Source organism: Myxocyprinus asiaticus, chromosome 50, assembly GCF_019703515.2.
Source record: "Myxocyprinus asiaticus isolate MX2 ecotype Aquarium Trade chromosome 50, UBuf_Myxa_2, whole genome shotgun sequence".
In the NCBI taxonomy this organism is placed as follows: domain Eukaryota; kingdom Metazoa; phylum Chordata; class Actinopteri; order Cypriniformes; family Catostomidae; genus Myxocyprinus; species Myxocyprinus asiaticus.
In genome coordinates this window covers 21656743-21678290 of record NC_059393.1, presented here as the reverse complement: position 1 = coordinate 21678290, position 21548 = coordinate 21656743, and the positions used below count along the sequence as shown (strand labels likewise).

Sequence of the window (21548 nt, the reverse complement as noted above, 5' to 3'; positions counted from 1 at the left end):
AGCTGCACAATGTATTGTTGTTTACATTCCAAAATGTCATTTTGAAAATAAAAAAGCACATCAAAAGCATAAATTTCTATCACATAGCTTAAATCTTTCCAAAACATGTCCTGTGCAGTTCGACACCTTGACACCTTGAAAATATCTATAAAAATTACATAATGAACAAATATATATATATATATATAAATTGAAAAGAAATTCAAAAATAAAAATAGTTTTTACATTTATGTACTATTTTAAATAATTAATATATACATAAAAGTACATTTTTTATAAGATGAAATATAAATTGACGTTTTTGTGTATTGGCAAAGAACTAGAAAACTTTAAACAAATTATTGCAGTTATTAGGTTTCTAAATATTTAATCACAAACTAAAGAGAAGAAATATTAAGATCATCCATAAATATTATCAACATAACTGCAAATGCATCTATTTACTTTGAAGAGGTATTGTTTGGCTTCTATAATGATATATATATGAATATAATGTATACCATAGTATTTGGTTAATTGGTTACTTCTTTTAGGCATATTTCATATAGACTATATACACTGAAGTCTTGAAAGAGTAAATTGTTTTTTAATTTTTAAAACTGAAATTGATCAAGTTTTAAAAATAAGAAGCTTTAACTTTGTGTAACTCTTATAAGCGGTTTATTTAACAAATCCCCCGTTCTTTGTTTCCTTTTGTAAGTTTGTTTCGTAATAAAGCATTAAAACCATGACACGGCTTATCAAAACATAAGCCATACCAAGAGCACTTTGTGTGGCTTATGTTTAGATTAGCTGTGTAACTAGTATATTTAAACGGAATAACCACAAAACACTTCCATTTTAATAAAAATTCATAGAAAACCTTTTAATAGAAATTTTAAAAAACACATATTCAACATGACTGTACAGAGAGCTAAAAACATACATTTAATCAAAATACATCTGTTTTCACCATTGATTTTAAAAATCTGCCTGAAAAAAAGAGCATAAAAAAAAAAAGAAGTAAATCAAATGTGAGCAATGCGTTTATTCACTGTGCCCACAAGCAGCTAATTAGACACTGATTCTTCAGCTAGAACAAGTCATCATGCCAAACGATTTAGACGGGCTTGTCCGTCCAATTCTTAGTTCATCTTTGCAGCTGTCCGCTGGTGTTTGATTCGTGTCGGACGGAGGCACGGACTCGTAGAGAACACATATGGATCCGTCCTCTCCGATCCGGTAGGACACTTCGTAGGGGTCGACCCACATGGTGAGCTCACTTGGAAGTAGTGAGAAGAGCCGTTCCTTTGTGATTCCAATCGTACAGGCGGCTTTGCCAATCAAAGGGTCCATCTTATGGTTGATCCGGATGCACCTGTAACCAGAACCGCGGCAAGGTGCATTTGGGAACCAGTGATGCTGATAATGATCTACAATGAAAGAAGAACGAAAATCAGACAACATAGAAAATAAAATGTGTAACAGTTATTGCAAACTGTTATTTTACAGACATTAAAATAAGTTATTACAGATATTTTCTGTAAAAAAATTAAATACAATTATACTGGGATGATTTTATCAAAATATATTTAAAAAAATTAATAATACCGTAAAATTATATGCATTTTCTTGTTAAATACAAAATGTAAATAAGTTAATTCATATGTTGTATTTTTAAGAACTGTTCATTGAAAAACCCATTTTGATCAGACACTAATGCAATGGGGGATGGGGCTTAATGTCTATGTGGTCATGGCCCCATTTTTTTTCTCCCCAATTCGGAATGCCCAATTCCCAATGCGCTCTAAGTCCTCGTGGTGGCGTAGTGACTCGCCTCAATCCGGGTGGCAGAGGACGAATCTCAGTTGCCTCCGCGTCCGAGACGTCAATCCACACATCTTATCACGTGGCTTGTTGAGCACGTTACCGCGGAGACATAGCGTGTGTGGAGGCTTCACGCTATACTCCGCGGCATCCACGCACAACTCACCACGCGCCCCACCGAGAGCAAGAACCACGTTATAGCGAGCACGAGGAGGTTACCCCATGTGACTCTACCCTCCCTAGCAACCGGGCCAATTTGGTTGCTTAGGAGACCTGGCTGGAGTCACTCAGCACACCCTGGATTCGACTCGTGACTTCAGGTGTGGTAGTCAGCGTCAATACTCGCTGAGCTACCCAGGCCCCCTTTAATGAAGCATTTCCCATTAAAACTACATTTTTACAGCATACAGGCCAAAAACGACCTTGTTGTTGTCAACGCCATGTAGCTTTCCTGCCAAAAGTATGTTTTTGTTTTGTTCGTGAAGGAAGGAAGTTTGGTTATAAATGTTTTACCGTGAATATTTTACCACTTTACCAAAAAAATAAATAAATTCAAACACAAATAAGGTCATTCATGTGCTGTATTGTTATGAATGGGTCACTGAAAATCCCATTTTGATCGAATACTAATGTAAATATTTGTTGGGGGGGGACTGAGCCCCTCTTAATGTCTGTGGTTATGGCCCCGTTTTTAAAATAAAATATATTTTTTACGTACAGCTAATTAAATGAAGTCTTTAAAGTAGCATTTTGAGATTCTTACCCATTAAAACTACATTTTTACAAAGTACAGGCCAATCATGGCCTTGCTGTTGTCATCAATGCCATGTAGCGTTCCTTGATGCGGGCTTTGCTTTCGATCATGAAGGAAGTTTGATGTTAAAATGATAAGTTTCCAAGAATGGACTTTGGTGCTGTAATAAACTGCCTGAATCTAATCTCCAGTTGCTTTGTTTAAAATAACAACAAATGTAGGCACATTTGCATCATGCTATACATATTATGGACTATGCTATAGTTAAATAATCTTTTGATCTATGGAAGAAAATAAGTGTTTGATCCCATCTTACCCCCCAAAGCTTCTTCCAAAGAGAATCTGAATTGTTGCAGCTGTTCTTCTGAAAGCAATCCTGTTCCTCTCAACAGACGAGTGACAAAGTTAGCAGCAGTCGAGACCTCAGTTTTCATATTGAAGTTTTTGCATGAGCTGAAAGGAATGCACGAAACAAAACTGTTTAAACAGTGACACACGGTGAAATAGGAGTTTATAAATGAGTTTTGGGGATCAATAAGTACAGCTGAACTCATCTGGCCTATGGCTTTGGCAGATTCCTTTGTTCAAAACAACACGGAAAAAAGACCCTTAAACATGACTGACCTGCTCCAGTGAATCAGATTAAGTGTATTGAGAGATTCAACAACTGGTGCGAGCGATTCGACCCACGTAGTCGTGAAAATAGGTAAATAAATATCTATTTTCGACCACACACTTCCTCCTCTGGCGGTGGTTCAAGCTCTACGTGCAGCTGCAGTTCTGCGGTCGGATGGTAAACACTTTGCAGGCACGCGGCTCCTCCAATCAGAGCGAGAATTTGCGGTGACGTCATAAATAGGTTATTTCCATAAACAGACTGTAGAGCTCATGTCAAAAGAGCTGGCTAAATTGTTCTAATGGGGTCTTTCCTGAGCTAATTTACTTGAATTCATTACTTTACATTTTTTTGTTGTTTTTTGTTTTTGCTTTCTTTCACATGTTTTGTAATAATGCCTGTTTTATTTTACAGTTTATTTTTTTAACGTACATGTTTTTGTTTCTATTTCTTTACTGTGTGACTCTGAGAGCCCCTCCCCCTCTTTTTACTTTTATTTTGCTTGCGTCATGCTGGATAGCCCCGCCCATCGTAAAGTGTCATTGGTCCCAAATCCTACTACTCTACAAAGCTCAAAACACATAAAATGTTTTTGTTTATTTTGATTGTTTTGTTTTGTTTTGTTTTGTTTTATTTTGTTTTGTTTGCTTTGGTTTTCTGTTTTGTTTGGTTTTGTTGCTTGGTTTTGTTGTTTTCTGTTCAATTTTGTTGTGTTTGGTTTTGTTTAATTTGGTTTTGTTTGGTTTTGTTTGCTTTGGTGTGGTTTTCTGTTTTGTTTGGTTTTGTTTAATTTTGTTATGTTTAGTTTTGTTTGCTTTGGTTTTCTGTTTTGTTTGGTTTTGTTGCTTGGTTTTGTGTTTTCTGTTGAATTTTGTTGTGTTTGGTTTTGTTTAATTTTGTTTTGTTTGGTTTTGTTTGCTTTGGTTTGGTTTTCTGTTTGGTTTGGTTTTGTTGTTGATTTTTGTTACATTTTGTTATCTTTGGTTTTGTTTAATTTTGTTATGTTTGTTGTTGTTTTTTTTGTTTTTTGTTTTTTTTTGCTTTGCTTTGATTTTCTGTTTTGGTTTGTTTTTGTTAAATTTTGTTATGTTTGGTTTTGTTTGCTTTGGTGTTGTTTTCTGTTTTGTTTGGTTTTGTTTAATTTTGTTATGTTTAGTTTTGTTTGCTTTGGTTTTCTGTTTGGTTTTGTTGTTGTTCTTTGTTAAATTTTGTTACATTTTGTTATGTTTGGTTTTGTTTAATTTTGTTTGGTTTTGTTTAATTTTGTTGTTTGGTTTTGTTTGCTTTGGTATGGTTTTCTGTTTTTTGTCCAATTTTGTTATGTTTTGTTTTGTTTGCTTTGGTGTGGTTTTCTGTTTTGTTTGGTTTTGGTCTTTCCTGGGCCAATTTACTTGAATTCATTTTATATATTTTTTTTATTTTATTTTTTTCACATGTTTTCTAATAATGCCGATTTTATTTGACCTTCTTTAATGTATATGTTTTTGTTTCTATTTATTTACTGCATGACTCTGAGGGCAATTTCATGCAGTTGTTGAATGCTTGTACCATTATGTACAGTTTTTAATTAAAAACTGTATTGCTTCACAAATGTAGCTACCCTGTTAAAATCAGTCCCCATTTAACTTTTTATTTTTTTACTTTACTAAAAATCTGGATGCGCCAGCACTCTTTAAAAACGTTAAAGCTAATATATATATATATATATATATATATATATATATATATATATATATATATATATATATATATATATATATTTAATTGTGTACCCTTTATCATGTTTTTGTCCTTTTATAGTGTTTTTTATGTGTAACCCCTGGCAGTTTTGCATTTAATAAAATAGTGTATCGAATGGCCTTATTATATCATTTGTTTTGCAAACTCATTTAAATGCTGAACATCTATTTGTATTAACGAATGCATCTATACATCGAAGATATATGTGGTTAGCGGTTAACATAGTAAAAAAATAATTTTATGTAAACAAACTTCTTTAATTTTGCATTTCATATGCAGAAACAGGCAAAAAATTACAAACGCATAGTTTAGAATCGCTACTTTGTGTGTGTGGTGTATAAACGTAAACGAAATCAAACAAAACGCGTTGTTGTATTACATTTGTCTCACAAGAATCTCCGTAGTACGTGTGCTGGTCAACGGACCAATCAAATTGCACTATGACAAACCGAGGCTGCGCTTTAGCCAATCAGATGAGGCTGTTCTACCGCGTGCGCTTCCGTCTGGCCGCATGGTCCTCCTCTCTGCAGACGGAATGAACTTCAGCTCAGAAATGAGGTTAAATCAAAAAGTCTTCGGTTATTTGTTTATTTAGTCTTTTAGGTTTATATATTAATAGTCTAAATCTAAGTAGGTTTGTATTTAACTGTTAGTCCAACATGCTGTTTTGAGCAACTGCAGTGTTTAAAAGGCTGTTTGATAGCGGACACTGAAGCTGCAGGTAAAACACATGCACATTTGGCATTAAATAAATGAACATTTGACAGTGCAAGACATTGTGTTAGTATGTTAGGTATTATTTGCTGTCTTTGGCAAGAGAATAACCGGGTTCTATGTGCTTGGGATACTCTTAAGAACTTGGTGAGTGTATTTTCATTCTGTTGTTAGCTAGCGTTTCGCATTTGGCTGCATTTTGCTTTATTTTAGATAATTAAATGGATTGCATGAAATAACTGGTGACAGTTCATATAAATTAAAATAGTTTGTGGGGTTTGAAATATATTTTAAAAATTGAAATGGCAAATATTGGATAAAATCTAATTGAAACCTGGAAATAAACAAAGTTTAAGAATTTTACATATTTAAAACAAAGAAATGTTAGGACTCCACTGTATACAGTATTGTAATTCATCTAAGGGTCATAAATGTCATTATCTGAGTTCAAAACCATTTTTATATTTTTTCTAGGGCTTAAAAATAAAAATGTCATGTGCCCTAACCATCTGGAGACAGTAAAAAAAAAATTAAAAGCTTAAATTCTTGATAAAAGATATGTTGGCATGAATAGTGCTGAATAATATTTTAATATTTTTTATTTTTATTTTATTTTATTCAGGTCATGTGGTAGAAAACTTCAAAAATTCTTATTGTTCGTAATATTTGTAAATAAAAAACTATATTATTTTTCATCTTAAAAATGAGTTATTTAAATTATTAAGTTATGTACACTCGTTTATTCAAGGTGCAAGGAAAGTATTTATAACTTTAATACGTTTTTATGTAGAAAATGCTATAAATGTTTATTTTATTTTCTTATTTGCGAAACTAACATGGACACAATGATTACATTTCTACAAACTGACAAGTTTGTTTTAAACTAGATTTTTAAAAAGATTTCTTATTTTTATCACATTGGACAAACTTATTTATCAGTGACACATAAGTGGGGGGGTTAAAATATGTTTTGAAAATTGAAAATCTAGGATTCAGTAATGTTTAAAAAAAATGTCATGTGTTGTAAACCATCCGGAGACAGTAGAAAAAAGTCTTTAGTAAAAGCTGATATTCTTGATTAAAAAAAAATATGTTGGAATTACTTGTACAGAATAATCTTTTTATTATTATTTCATTTGATTATTATTCAAATTTTATTCTGGTCATTTGATGTAACCCTGAGAAAACTCCCTATTATTCTTGACTCAGAAATGTGTTTAAAAACTAAATAAGAAATTAATAATTAAGTTGTATACACTCATGTATTCAAGATTCAAGGGAAGTATTTTAATATGTATTAACTTCACCTAATATATATATAGAGAGAGAGAGAGAGAGAGAGAGATTTATTTATTGTAGAAAATATATACAGCATATAAATGTTTTTCAAAAATGTGTAAAACCAACATGGATGTAAAGATTACATTTCTGCAAACTTGACAGGTTTGTTTTAAACTAGATTTTTAAAAGATTTCTCATCTTTTATCACCCTGGAAAACCGTATTTGTCAACGATCCATAAATAACATATCTGGTGGGGTTTGAAATATATTTTTGAAAATCTTTTATTCAAAATCTAATTTAAACCTGATAATAAACAAAGTTTAAGAATTATAGTTCATCTAAGCCACAGAAGCTTATTCATCATTCTTGCTTCATTGATTACCCCAGAGCTCTCCGTTGACATGGATTTCCCACCGAGGAAGCGGCTGAAGGGCCATGAGGTGTCAGCTGGACCCGACCCGTTTGACGACGACATCGATTTCACCCAGGACGACCTGGCCCAGATTGACATCATTGCATCACAGGCCACCACTGGAGACGGTCAGAACAGCGGCTCGAAGAAAACGTTTGGTTCAGTGTTCGCTTGCCCTGACGAGCAGAGCAAAGTGCCTGTGAGATCCGGCCGAAAAACATTTACCCTCGGAGAAGGTTGCAGTAGCAGCAATTCATATACCAACAAAGAACCACAAAGGAAACATGTCTTTGGTTAGTATAAGACATTATGGAAACATATTCCACTAGTGCATCATGTTCATACAAGCACTGATATCTAATTTGAATGGTGGACTGGTCATTTGAGCATTTTTGCAGGCAGTATAGACTTGAGATTGATTAAACTGGTTTTTAAGCAAACCAACATGGTACCAAAATTTGTATCTCACACAGCTGATGAGCATTCCAGTAAAGACAAAGAAGATCTGTACTACAAACAATTAGAGGAACAACAAGCAGAGCTGAAGAAAAAGGTTTGTGGTGTCCTTCGTAGAATACAGTAAATTGATTCATCCATTTAGCATTTACTTTCCCCCACAGTCCTCTTATGATGTTACGGTCAAGGTTTCTTGCACCAAAAATGTTGTAACTTCATTTTACACGACCAACCTTTCAGAACCTTAGGCTTAAGCATACTATTTCTGCTACTGTACATTTATATAAGAGCATGAAAAGTCCTGTTTTCCATGAAATGGCCCTTTAAATCTCATCATTCATCTTCACCTGTGTTCACACTCAGCTGAAAGAGGTGGAGGAGGAGATCCTGATGAAGAACGGCGAGATCCGAGTGTTGCGGGACTCTCTGAGACTGGCCAATCAGGAGAAAGAACAGCAGAGGCAGAGCCAGCTCGCTCTGGAGAAAGAGAAAGCTCACGCTCAGAGTGAACGAGAGAAGGAGCTCTCCAGGAAGGTGCGTCACATCTCGCTTTAAACGCGCTGGCTGATGATCTCACAGAGTTGGATGTGATTCGACCAATTTAAATGTATTGACAGATTATGTCCAACTCAAAACGATTGATTTCTTTCAGGTCCAGTCGCTGCAGTCAGAGTTGCACTTTAAAGAAGCCGAAATGAACGAAATGAAAGGGAAGCTTCAGAGTGTTGAGCGTGGAGGAAAGCTAACTGGCACACCTGCGCGAAACACGTAAACAGAACAGTTTTTGAGTTTTATTTTTTGTTCTATTTGATGCAAATAGATACTGTTTTTGCCTCCCCAGTCACTTTTACTCATGTCTTAACCAGCTCGATAATGCTATTCAATCTCTTTCATCTCTTTCATATTTGTTTTTGGTCTAAGTGACAAAGATGAGACAATTTGTCAATTTCTTGTATACTGGTTGCATCATGCTGGGTAGCCCCGCCCAGTGTTAAATCTCATTGGTCCAAAATCCTACTCCACATAGCTCACGTAAGCAAAATGTGTTTTGTTTTGTTTTTTTTGTGGGTTTTTTTATGCAAAAATAAGTGTTTTTTTGGCTGGTTTGCCACCGTTTTTCCCCAATCACTTTTACTCATGTCTTAACCAGTCTGATAATGTTATTACATTTAATTTCTTTCATATTAGTTGGAGGTTTTGGCCACAACAAGACAATTTGTCAATTTCTTAATTACTTATATTGGTTGCTTCATGCTGGGTTGCCCCACCCAGTTAAATCTCATTTGTCCAAAATACTGCTCCAAAAAATGTTTTTCATTTGGTTTTGTTTAATTTTGTTTGGGTTTATTTTATTTTATTTATTTATTTTTTGATGCCAATAGAAACTGTTTTCATTAGCGGTGTTAACCACCACTCAATTGCGCAGGGCCCCGGACATCGGGAGGCCCCGGTCGGAAAGCTCAGCAAAATGCTCAAGGGGTGATGGGTGACTCGTTGCTCTGTGCTCACGTGCGGATACGCTGTTTTCAGCCGCCTCGGAGCGGTTCACTTGCATTATGAGGCTAAAGTGCTGCAGGTGCCGCCATTCACATAATTCCAAACATGTGATGCCGCTTAAAGTAATACAAATACGTGACACATTATCCCAAAAATGTAGGCGCTGACCGCGTTTAACCAGATGCAATAAGGAACATTGTAAACTGTCATAAAGAGTTTGAAACTGGAGTGCACTATCATTGTTCTGTCAAAATAAAAGCTCCAGTCGACAACATACTGTATACTAAAAATTTTCAAATTAAAAGTTGTATATATTAACATTAGGTAATGCACTATATGAACTAACATGAACTAGCAATGAACAGTTGTATTTTTATAATATAACATTTATTTATAAATGCTAAAAAAATATATTGTTCAATGTTCAGTTTTTCATATGTAATGCATTACCTAATGTTAACAAATGGAAAATTATTGTAAAGTGTTGCCAATAATATTCATCTGGGTTCCAAAATATAAGAGAGTGAAGTGAGAAATATTTTTACAAAAAATTATGTAGGTAAAATAAGCTTCTTTTTTTTATTACTGTATTGGTGCATAAAAATTACATTTATTATATTATAAATTAATTACCATTCTTCCTTGTGTTTATTTAGTGGAAAAACTGTGGAAAACATGCATTCCTTGACTTTAGCAAGATTTTTATTTCATTAAGCATTTTGAATGTACTTGGCTACAATGGCTGTTAGAAATTATTTAAAAATTATGATATAGGGGGCCTGGGTAGTTCAGCGAGTAAAGACGCTGACTGCCACCCCTGGAGTCACGAGTCGAATCCAGGGCGTGCTGAGTTACTCCAGTCAGGCTTTCTAAGCAACCAAATTGGCCCGGTTGCTAGGGAGGGTAGAGTCACATGGGGTAACCTCCTCGTGGTCGCTATAATGTGGTTCTCGCTCTCAGTGGGGCGTGTGGTGAGTTGTGCGTGGATGCTGCGGAGAATAGTGTGAAGCCTCCACACACGCTACGTCTCCGCAGTAACGCGTTCAACAAGCCACGTGATAAGATGCACGGATTGACGGTCTCAGACATGGAGGCAACTGAGATTCGTCCTCCGCCACCCGGATTGAGGCGAGTCACTACAACATCACAAAGACTTAGAGCGCATTGGGAATTGGACATTCCAAATTGGGGAGAAAAAGAGAAAAAATTATATAAAATCACTTTTATGTCATTTCCCCTGGTTGTACGCTGAAAGGGGGCCCCCGGCTGGATGGTTGCTTGGGGCCTTGGAAATCGTAATCCCGCCCCTGACTGTTTTTGCCTGGTTTGCTACTCTGTTTTTACCCGATAACTTTTACTCATGTCATAACCAGCTCGATAATGCTATTAAATCGCATCTCTTCCTTGTAAGTTTTTGTCCTTAGTGACAATGCAAAGACAATTATTAAATTTTTTGTATTTTGATTGCGTCTTGCTGGGTAGCCCCGCCCACTGTTAAATCTTATTGGTCTTATTGTTTTGTTTGGTTTGGTTTCTTGTTTGGTTTTTGTTTTGTTCTGTTTTTGTTTTGTTTTGTTTGATGCAAATGGATTTAATCCTTTATGCTCTTTAAGCATGCTTATTATTGTTCACTCTGGACAAATACGTGTTAATATCTTGTTAACACAGTGTCCACTCTCCTGCGGGTCGTTCATTTATGACGAAGGAGAGCTTCTTAGCTGAGCTGTCCAAGAGAAAATCTCCAATCAAAGGCCAGTTATTAGAGGGTATGGATTATTTTTTTCTTATGCAGTCACTTTGTAAATGAGCATTTACTGTCTGTTGAGATGTTTTTATTGTCATTTGACATTCAATATCAAACGTTCAAACTCTCAGATGGGAAACCAGCTCAGTCCGAAAGTTCCTCAACAGAAGAGCCACATTCAGAGAGAAACCTCCGATCAGACCCCCATCAGGAAGGTAGTTACTGACAGAGTCCCTTGCCTTTAAAGGGAGATGATAGGCAGAACGTAAGGCTCAGTCACTATTCACGTTTATGGAATGGAAAAAAGATGCAATGAAAGCGAATGGTGACTGAGACCTTCTGCCTAACATCTCCTATTCTGTTACACATATTCCTTTAACTTTAGTCTTAACTTTTTTAAATGGTGTTAAATGGAGTTAAATGGTTTTGGGGTTTTTTATGCTCTAGATTGTCCATTACTAAAACTTCTGCTGCAGCAACCACTAGATCCGAGTTCTCTGGGTCTCTGTCACCTGCTGTCAATCAGTCCTGACACTCTGCCAAACGTCCTAACACAGCACGGCTACATCACCCCGTAAGTATCAACAGCCACGCCCACTGGGAGGGGCATTCCAACATTTCTACACACTTGTGTCTTACAATCTGAAAATGCAAAAGTAGGGTTTAGTAAATGTATCTGGCTTAGTATAAAAACGATAGAAGTCCCCACAGTGATAAGAAACCAAGCATGTGTGTCAGGTTTTGTTATCTTTAAGACCAAAATCTTCAAACCTGAAAACACTACTTTATATGGACCTTCCTTGTGGTGCCCATGAGGAAAACAGTTTCATAAAAGCACAAAATGGTTTTTTAGATGTAAATATGTGACAAGTTTAGTCTATATTAATTACAACTAGATTATTATCCTAAATAATCAGCTCTAACCCTAGTATGAGCAGTAGTAATAGTGATGCTTGCCTTAGCAAACACTACTGATTCATTTTATTTTAAAACCGTTGTTAATGTCCCTGCCATTTACTGTATATAAGAACGAAATGTGTATGTGTATAAGCAGTTTTGAAAGACCTTCCTCTTTGTAAACATTGTGTTCCACTACAGTGAACTGTTTGCATTCATTGATTGTTTTGGGAAATCACTGGTACAACGTTAATCATACAATGTAAAAAGTGGAAATGTTGACATTGTAGACTTTTCAGAAGGAACCCTTACATTTCCATTACAACATTGTCAACAGTGGTATTTTCCAGTGGAATGTTTATATTTAGATTTTAAACAATGTCTACATTGGAAATGTTTTACAAATCTGGAAAAAAAATTAAAATGCCCCAAGCAACATAATAGATATTTTTGGTCCATAAACCACACAATACAGAATAGAACTTTTACATTTATTCCAGATTTTTTATTTTTATTTTAAAGCATTTACATTTATTCATTTACCAGTTTTATTTATTCAAAGCATTGCATTTATAGTGCATGCAAACTTTAGATTTCATCAGTGGTCACTGGGATTCAAACCCTTGACTTTGCCACTGCTAGTGCAATGCTCTACCAGTTGACCTGCACACTTCGAAGCTGTTTTGTTACATCAAAGATATTTTTACGTTTTAATAGCATGTTCAAAGAAAGTATCCATTAAATATGTTTACATAGACACCAGAAAAGGGCTTATTGCGAGAAAGTGGCGTTCCCGTTTACATGCACTGTACAGGTATAAGCGCCGTACTGTGTACTCCCGTATATATGCGGTTCGTCCATAAGTGGTAATTTGCTTGTGTGATGTTTGTGTAAATAACAAACATGGCATCCGAGGAAGACATTGCTATTTTATTCTCTGTTGCTTCACTTTATTTCCAGATATTCCAGAGTTTTTACTGTGTTTGTTTCCTTAACTTTCTGTCGAGACCTGCAGTGGAATTGCACTGCAGTAGTGGGGTTTAACTCTTACTTCAAACTCTGGGATTCCCCCAATGTATGAACGCATACTGTATCCACGAACATGAGGGACAGTCAATATTTTACATTGGTGTGTTTAGAAATGGGTATAGTTTATAATGTGTGTGATTTTTTTTTTTTTTTTTTTTTTTTTTCTGTACTCCCAGAAATGTTGAATTCTTTCCACTGTGTTGAAATATTGTTGGGCTCCATCCTATGACGTTTGTTATCCGGTCTGTTCACGCACATGCGCACTCCTCAGAAACCTGTAAGAACTGCACTTACGCGTTTACATGACCACATAAGTTGCGTCTTTTGGGAGAAACCCAGGTGTGATAAACCACTTTCTCTTAATCCCTTAAACGACAGAAACAGCATAAGGACATTGGCATTCTTGTTTACGTGACGTTGCAAAGCTCTTTATGCAAAAACCCTGGAATAAACCGTTTTCATGCTAAATGTGGTCAGTGTCCATTGTTTTTAAAATGTCAACTTTTATTGCATATTTGAACATCTACTTGATAAGGTTAGATAGTGAGACAATTTGCAACTATTTCTTTTTCTTCATTCCAGGGAATCGTTGGCAAATTCCAGCTCATCCTCTACAGAATTTAGAGCGTTTCATCGCCCACAAGCTCGATTTCACGAACTGCAGAATCTTGCTATGTCTGCACTGACCACAATAGCTCTCCGTCACCCTACAAATGTATCGCGTAACGGCGACACTGCTACTCTCCAACGAAGCTGCCCTGCCGCGGTCCACTTCCTCCCCCTACTCTCCTACCACATCAGCACATACTCTCAGTCGCTGGAATCTGTTGAGAGTTCTGGAAAGACATCGCTTCATGGAAGCTCGCTGTCAAGTTCATCTGACTCCAGCTTGGCCTCAAGTCTTGAGGAATCGCTCAGCAGTCAAGAAGAGTTTGCATTGGCTGCCATGAAAGCTCTTTATCACCTAGTGTGCTACAGCAGTGAAGCTCTGGAGATGATGTTATGCCACCCAGATGGAGAGATCCCAGAGCGATCCGATGTGAACGGGCCACAGTGTTCAAAGAATTTCCTCGACACTGCAGAACATGTGAATGGAGAGAGCCCACACAGGTCCCACACCCAAATCCCTCTACTCAGGAGGCTTCTACAGTTGGCAGATCCGGGGTTCCTTACCGGTGCTGGCCAGAAGGAGGCAGTAGTGAGCACCAGTCTGAGGGCTCTGTGTATGCTAGCTGAGAAAGCACAGGAGGACCAACTGCTGAGGTAATGAGTATGTGTTTATTTTAATCAGATTAAGATGTTTGAAAAGTTGGAATGTTTGGAAAGGCATGCTACCATACTAATTAGTGTTATTTTATTATAGTATACTATTTCAAATTATGCTACTCATAGTATTTCAGCAGTTATGTATTCAAAGTATACTACTCATACACTGCCTGGCCAAAAAAAAGTTGCATACTTGTTGGTCTCGTTGGACCGCCTTTAGCTTTGATTACGGCATGCATTCATTGTGACATTGTCTCGACAACCTTATGCAACTTCACAGCATTTATTTCCGTCCAAAGTTGCATACATTTTTGGCCAAGATCTTGTATTGATGACGGGAGATTCAAACCACTCTGTAAAGTCTTCTCCAGCACATCCCAAAGACTTACAATGGGGTTAAGGTCAGGTTCTGTGGTGGCCAATTCATGTGTGAAAATGATTCCTCATGCTCCCTGAACCACTCATTCCACAATTTGAGCCCGATGAATCTTGGCATTGTTGTGGAATATGCCCATGCCATCAGGGAAGAAAAAAATCCATTGATGGGATAACCTGGTCATTCAGTACTTTCAGGTGGTCAGCTGACTTCATTTTATTGCTGCATAACGTTGCTGAGCCTAGACCAGTGGGGTATCCCAGAAAGCAGGTTAAGTGACTTACCCGGGTAAGTTAACTCAAAGTGGATAACCTCAACTTTCGGTTCCAAAAACTGATGTAACTTACTCTCAGAACATAACCTGCTCTGGAGTAGGTTATGTTCTAGAGTTAATTTATTTCAGGTAGATGTCAGTAAGTTTCAGAGGCTGTCAGTGCATGCATGCCCTTTTTATAGTGACACAGTGGCCGTGGAAGTTCAGATTGTGCACAATATTATACTTTAAAGTATTATTACAGTAAATTGCAAACTTCTTTAGTCCGGCATTTCTCTCACACTCCGCAGATTTGCATTCAAAAGTGAACAAATTGTGTACATTGTGCTTTATCTTTTAATGGGATGTTTTTAATACTGTAATATGTTTTACATAGAACACTTTAAAGTACACTACTCGTAGTATTTCTGCAGTATGCATTCAAAGTGTACTACTCGTAGTATTTCTGCAGTATGCATTCAAAGTGTACTACTCGTAGTATTTCTGCAATATGCATTCAAAGTGTACTACTAGTAGTATTTCTGCAGTATGCATTCAAAGTGTACTACTCGTAGTATTTCTGCAGTATGCATTCAAAGTGTACTACTCGTAGTATTTCTGCAGTATGCATTCAAAGTGTACTACTCGTAGTATTTCTGCAGTATGCATTCAAAGTGTACTACTCGTAGTATTTCTGCAGTATGCATTCAAAGTGTACTACTTGTAGTATTTCTGCAGTATACATTCAAAGTGTACTACTCGTAGTATTTCTGCAGTATGCATTCAAAGCGTACTACTCGTAGTATTTCTGCAGTATGCATTCAAAGCGTACTACTCGTAGTATTTCTGCAGTATGCATTCAAAGTGTATTACTCGTTGTACTTCTGCAGTATGCATTCAAAGTGTATTACTCGTAGTATTTCTGCAGTATGCATTCAAAGTGTACTACTCGTAGTATTTCTGCAGTATGCATTCAAAGTGTACTACTCGTAGTACTTCTGCAGTATGCATTCAAAGTGTATTACTCGTTGTACTTCTGCAGTATGCATTCAAAGTGTATTACTCGTAGTATTTCTGCAGTATGCATTCAAAGTGTACTACTCGTAGTATTTCTGCAGTATGCATTCAAAGTGTACTACTCGTAGTACTTCTGCAGTATGCATTCAAAGTGTACTACTTCGTAGTATTTCTGCAGTATGTATTCAAAGTGTACTGCTAGTAGTATTTCTGCAGTATGCATTCAAAGTATACTACTCGTAGTATTTCTGCAGTATGCATTCAAAGTATACTACTCGTAGTATTTCTGCAGTATGGACTATGTGTTCAAAGTAGGCCTATACTACTCATTTCTGCATTTATTCATTTAGCTCTTTTATCCAAACCATATACACAGAGAACCGTATGACAATTTTCTGTATGCATGCTACGTTTGCCATAATGTGCAGTATACAACTAGAGTGCACTGGCTAATGTATCCTACAATGCAATGCACTAGCAACAAAATTGGATCATAAATGCAAAATAATCAATAACTGGATGCAACTGCCATTCCATACTATTTTGCAGTATGCCATATATTTTCTGGTTTATTTGTTTATCAGACACTTTATCTTTCAAAGTATGTACAGGTGCATCTCAATAAATTAGAATGTCGTGGAAAAGTTCATTTATTTCAGTAATTCAACTCAAATTGTGAAACTCGTGTATTAAATAAATTCAATGCACACAGACTGAAGTAGTTTAAGTCTTTGGTTCTTTTAATTGTGATGATTTTGGCTCACATTTAACAAAAACCCACCAATTCACTATCTCAAAAAATTAGAATACATCATAAGACCAATAAAAAAAATATTTTTAGTGAATTGTTGGCCTTCTGGAAAGTATGTTCATTTACTGTATATGTACTCAATACTTGGTAGGGGCTCCTTTTGCTTTAATTACTGCCTCAATTTGGCGTGGCATGGAGGTGATCAGTTTGTGGTACTGCTGAGGTGGTATGGATGCCCAGGTTTCTTTGACAGTGGCCTTCAGCTCATCTGCATTTTTTGATCTCTTGTTTCTCATTTTCCTCTTGACAATACCCCATAGATTCTCTATGGGGTTCAGGTCTGGTGAGTTTGCTGGCCAGTCAAGCACACCAACACCATGGTCATTTAATCAACTTTTGGTGCTTTTGGCAGTGTGGGCAGGTGCCAAATCCTGCTGGAAAATGAAATCAGCATCTTTAAAAAGCTGGTCAGCAGAAGGAAGCATGAAGTGCTCCAAAATTTCTTGGTAAACGGGTGCAGTGACTTTGCTTTTCAAAAAACACAATGGACCAACACCAGCAGATGACATTGCACCCCAAATCATCACAGACTGTGGAAACTTAACACTGGACCTCAAGCAACTTGGGCTATGAGCTTCTCCACCCTTCCTCCAGACTCTAGGACCTTGGTTTCCAAATGAAATACAAGACTTGCTCTCATCTGAAAAGAGGACTTTGGACCACTGGGCAACAGTCCAGTTCTTCTTCTCCTTAGCCCAGGTAAGACGCCTCTGACGTTGTCTGTGGTTCAGGAGTGGCTTAACAAGAGGAATATGACAACTGTAGCCAAATTCCTTGACACGTCTGTGTGTGGTGGCTCTTGATGCCTTGACCCCAGCCTCAATCCATTCCTTGTGAAGTTCACCCAAATTCTTGAATCGATTTTGCTTGACAATCATAAGGCTGCGGTTCTCTCGGTTGGTTGTGCATCTTTTTCTTCCACACTTTTTCCTTCCACTCAACTTTCTGTTAACATGCTTGGATACAGCACTCTGTGAACAGCCAGCTTCTTTGGCAATGAATGTTTGTGGCTTACCCTCCTTGTGAAGGGTGTCAATGATTGTCTTCTGGACAACTGTCAGATCAGCAGTCTTCCCCATGATTGTGTAGCCTAGTGAACCAAACTGAGAGACCATTTTGAAGGCTCAGGAAATCTTTGCAGGTGTTTTGAGTTGATTAGCTGATTGGCATGTCACCATATTCTAATTTTTTGAGATAGTGAATTGGTGGGTTTTTGTTAAATGTGAGCCAAAATCATCACAATTAAAAGAACCAAAGACTTAAACTACTTCAGTCTGTGTGCATTGAATTTATTTAATACACGAGTTTCACAATTTGAGTTGAATTACTGAAATAAATGAACTTTTCCACGACATTCTAATTTATTGAAATGCACCTGTATACTGGGCACATTATATACATTTTCTGTTAGCATGGAATACCAGGATGATTTTCTACATTAGCCAAAAAAAATGCAGTATACAACAGAGTACACTGTGTTAGATACTGTATTGCTGCATAAAATGGCATTACAAATGTAATCATATTTATTTCTGAAATGGTATTTGGACACTACTCTCTGGATTAAACATGCATGTAATGAGGTCATGTGACAATATAGTACACTGTTTGATGTGTTTATTGTCACACATGGCATAATTTTCACATTTTTACAGTACATACTGTACAGTATGCAGTAAATTAGTATTCCATTCCATTTGTTTTCCACATTTACAAGCTAAACCTTTGCGTCATCTCTCAAATGCAGACTCAAGGTTGTCATGTCAAGTCAAGTGTTGACGAAATGCCTGACTCTGGAGACTTCCTGCAAAATAGTCCATCTGTCTGTGAGGTTCCTATCATGTATCATCTACAGTGACGATATGGCCACTAAACTCTGTTCACATGAATGTAAGTGCCATTACGTCTTGAACACTATTGTAGTCCCTGCACATTGTGTTAAACAAAACTTATTTCTTCTCCTAGTTCCATGTCTTCTTCTGAGAATATTCCAGTATGTCACCTCCAGGCCAGATAAGTTTGTTTCAGAGGACGCGTGGAGTCGTTTGGAACTTGAGGTGATTATCATGTTGTATTTGTACTCTAATAAAGTGTATCCTGTTAAACCGAGCAATCAGATGATTAATAGCGATTTAATCATATGTCAACAGGTTATCGGGTTATTGACCAAACTTTTGATGCAAAAGACTGGCACATGGGCTGCTCTGGGTGAATCATCCTGCCCGTGTATAAACGAGGTTAACAGCGACACAAAAGAAAACGCAACTGCTGAAATGTTTCGCAATGCAGAGAGACTCTTGTATTACCTTTTTGCATCAATTCTGTTCTCAGGTGGTGCGGACGGTGGTGGTGGTTTTACACAAGCAGTGGCTGAGAACGAAAAGGCGAGAAAGTCAAATGGTGAGTAATCGCATCTGGACGAGTACTGGATTCCAGGTACTGCGAGAGTCGCTAATGCTGCTGCACTGGCTGCTGTTAAACGACTCGTCATTTTCTGAACACTGTCTGGACGTGCTGCACATGTACGATCAGGTCATTCCCGCCATCAGAGACACATTCCGACTGGTCCCAGATCTGTCCGAGAGTGAAGGTGTGTTCTGGTTTTTACATTTTATTATAGTTCTGTCCTTTTGATTTTACTGAATAGAAATGATATTCATGTCGTTCCAAACCGGTATGACTTTCTTTCTACTTTGGACAGGGATTAAAAATGAAAAGTTTTTCATTTCGGTTCATTTTGAACAGAAACAGTTTTTTTTTCCCCCATTCCGGCATTCTTCAGCTTCCTTTTCAAATGGTGACTGGTCGGAACGAAATAGAAGAATGGTTAATAACGTTCGAATCTGCATTATTCCATCATTTCTAACAATAATTCAGTGAAGACTTGAAAACAACTGAGGAACTCACTTTTTTACCTCTAATATTTTCCCTTTTATTGTTGGTTTGATGAAAAAATGATCGGAACAAAATAATAATGTTAGAGTTAGTTAAGGTTAGGTATTAGGTTAGGGTTAGGTTAGTAACCAAGTAATAACTAACCGTTATTAACTGGTTACCAGCTTATAAATGTAACGCTTTCACTCCGGAACAAAAAAATACATTCGTTTTCTGTGTATTTTCGTTCCTTGAACCGTTTCTTGTCACTGACTATGGAACACAAAAGGAGACAATCTGAAGGCTCTGCTGGTTGCTCTTTTCCATGTAATTACCATGAATGGGAACCGAAGCTTTGGAGGTAAAAGAAAAGATGGCGAAAGCGCCATAAAAGTAATGTTAAAGTTGTCCGTACAACAAACAATAGCTTTAGGTTTGAAACGGACTGAGGGTACGTTTACACAACAACGATGTACTAAAAACGGAAAAGTTTTCCCTTCGCATTTTTGAAGTTTAGCATACAGACGACAACGTTGTCAAAACAATCCCTGTTCACACGGATCCGTGAAAACGACTAAAAACACTGTATTATGCATGCCAGGCCAGTAGTTGGCAATGTCACTTTGTAAAGAAACACTACGTGCCTGCGCACATAAGCATTCTTCCACAGAGCGGTGAATACAAACAATGAAGATGCGAAAGCATCGAGCAGTTTTGTCTGGACAGACGATGAGGTTGCTTTATTACTACAATTACTTTGCTGGAGAAGCGTCAATAAACTCAATCTTGAGCAGCACAATCACAGTCCTGTAGTCCGCCATTGTAGTGTTGAATGTCTCGCGTGTTGTTTTGAAGTACTCGCACACATGCCTATAGACTGAACACGTAATACGCGTGCGCATGACGTCATCGTTTTCACAAATTTGTGTTTTTGTATGTTTACACGGAGACGATAATGGCATCGTTTTCAAAAACTTGCACTTTGAAACCCGTTTTCAAAAGTTTGCATTTTTAGGCCCCCAAATGCCGTTGTCGTGTAAACGAACAGCCAAAACACATAAGTTCCGTTTTTAGTTGAAACGTTGTCGTGTAAACAGCCCCTGAAACTGAAGTTGTTTTCACTGAAAATCTTGACATCCGCCCTAGTCGTCAGTGGCGGTTTTGTTCCAGTAGAGTTTTTCGATTGGTGTCAATGGTTTCTATGATCTACTTAAGCTTACGATGCTTTGGGAAACACAGTCCAGGCCAGTTTTGTGAACTGGATCGATAGATTCATTGATGAGATTTGAAGTCATATGGAACACTTTCATTGGGACTTTGGCGTCCTCTCATTGCTACTGTTTGGACGAGAGCAAGCAGTATGTGGTTCAAAATGTCCCCTTTTGTGTTCCACGGAAAAAGGAAAGTCATACTGGTTTTGAACAACGTAAATGACAGAATTTTAAATTTTGGGTGAACTAAACCTTTAATGATAATGAAGATATTTGTTTTAAAATGCCACTGAAACTCTTTAAAAATTGTTTTGCATTGTTGTTGGTTTTCAGAACTGGCTCTAGAAGAGATCTGCCGCTCTGAAACCGAATATGTTGAAGACATGGACACGGGGCCTTAATGATAAAATGTAAAGTGAAGTCAGAAGTTTTGCAATGAACAATGTCTCATGTTTTTCATGTCTGCAGATTTTGTCATTCTTTTAAAGACTTGAGCACTTAAATCCTGAATTAAAGACGGTTAAATCTATATCACTCCTGGAATTTGAGAAAATAGACTTCCATTGTAAGTGTGATATTTGTTTTCATAAACTGAGGCACAAGTCAAAATCATTATACGCTGTGCTGTAAAGAAAAAACATTTTGTGACTTATTTGAACTTTTTCAAATGTAGAAAAATGGAAATGAATGTGTGCCACAGCAGTTTTTAACTGTACAATTGTAAAAAGTTAAGCAATAATGAATTTTAAGGTAATTAGTTTAGCGAAAACACAATTGCAGTCTGCCAAATCA

General features: G+C 36.9%; 2 protein-coding genes across 4 annotated transcripts; one reads left to right on the top strand and one right to left on the bottom strand.

Annotated features, from left to right (window-relative positions):
* Positions 1-838: 838 nt before the first annotated feature.
* LOC127439041 (protein BTG1-like) lies at positions 839-3352 on the bottom strand. The gene is made up of 3 exons (XM_051695061.1): positions 3185-3352; positions 2877-3013; positions 839-1412 (listed from the first exon to the last, which is right to left on the bottom strand). The coding sequence occupies exons 2-3, from the start codon at positions 2992-2994 to the stop codon at positions 1069-1071; spliced, it is 462 nt and encodes a 153-aa protein (XP_051551021.1). The 5' UTR covers positions 2995-3013; positions 3185-3352; the 3' UTR covers positions 839-1068.
* A 2057-nt stretch (positions 3353-5409) lies between these two features.
* Positions 5410-21219, top strand: LOC127439039 (ATR-interacting protein-like). Of its 3 annotated transcripts, XM_051695058.1 has the most exons (15): positions 5432-5474; positions 5702-5777; positions 7301-7618; positions 7799-7878; positions 8145-8315; positions 8434-8549; positions 10947-11044; positions 11154-11237; positions 11470-11596; positions 13531-14211; positions 18419-18561; positions 18637-18728; positions 18822-18908; positions 19003-19261; positions 21090-21219. In XM_051695058.1, exons 3-15 carry the CDS (start codon positions 7315-7317, stop codon positions 21155-21157), a joined length of 2310 nt encoding a protein of 769 aa, XP_051551018.1. In that variant the 5' UTR covers positions 5432-5474; positions 5702-5777; positions 7301-7314; the 3' UTR covers positions 21158-21219. The 3 variants fall into 3 exon arrangements, with proteins under 3 accessions (XP_051551019.1, XP_051551017.1, XP_051551018.1); XM_051695059.1 differs by lacking the exon at positions 5702-5777 and having other exon boundaries at positions 5410-5474; XM_051695057.1 differs by lacking the exon at positions 5702-5777 and having other exon boundaries at positions 5419-5637.
* Positions 21220-21548: the final 329 nt, after the last annotated feature.

What these genes read in the sequence shown, in the direction of transcription:
- LOC127439041 (XM_051695061.1), bottom strand. Translation starts at nt 2,994, where the DNA reads ATGAAAACTGAGGTCTCGACTGCTGCTAACTTTGTCACTCGTCTGTTG. An exon ending in TTTGGAAGAAGCTTTGGGGG is followed by an intron (nt 1,413 to 2,876) that starts GTAAGATGGGAT and finishes CTTTCATTGTAG; the next exon opens with ATCATTATCAGCATCACTGG.
- LOC127439039 (XM_051695059.1), top strand. Translation starts at nt 7,315, where the DNA reads ATGGATTTCCCACCGAGGAAGCGGCTGAAGGGCCATGAGGTGTCAGCT. An exon ending in CAGGAGGACCAACTGCTGAG is followed by an intron (nt 14,212 to 18,418) that starts GTAATGAGTATG and finishes TCTCAAATGCAG; the next exon opens with ACTCAAGGTTGTCATGTCAA. An exon ending in CCTGCCCGTGTATAAACGAG is followed by an intron (nt 18,909 to 19,002) that starts GTTAACAGCGAC and finishes TTCTGTTCTCAG; the next exon opens with GTGGTGCGGACGGTGGTGGT.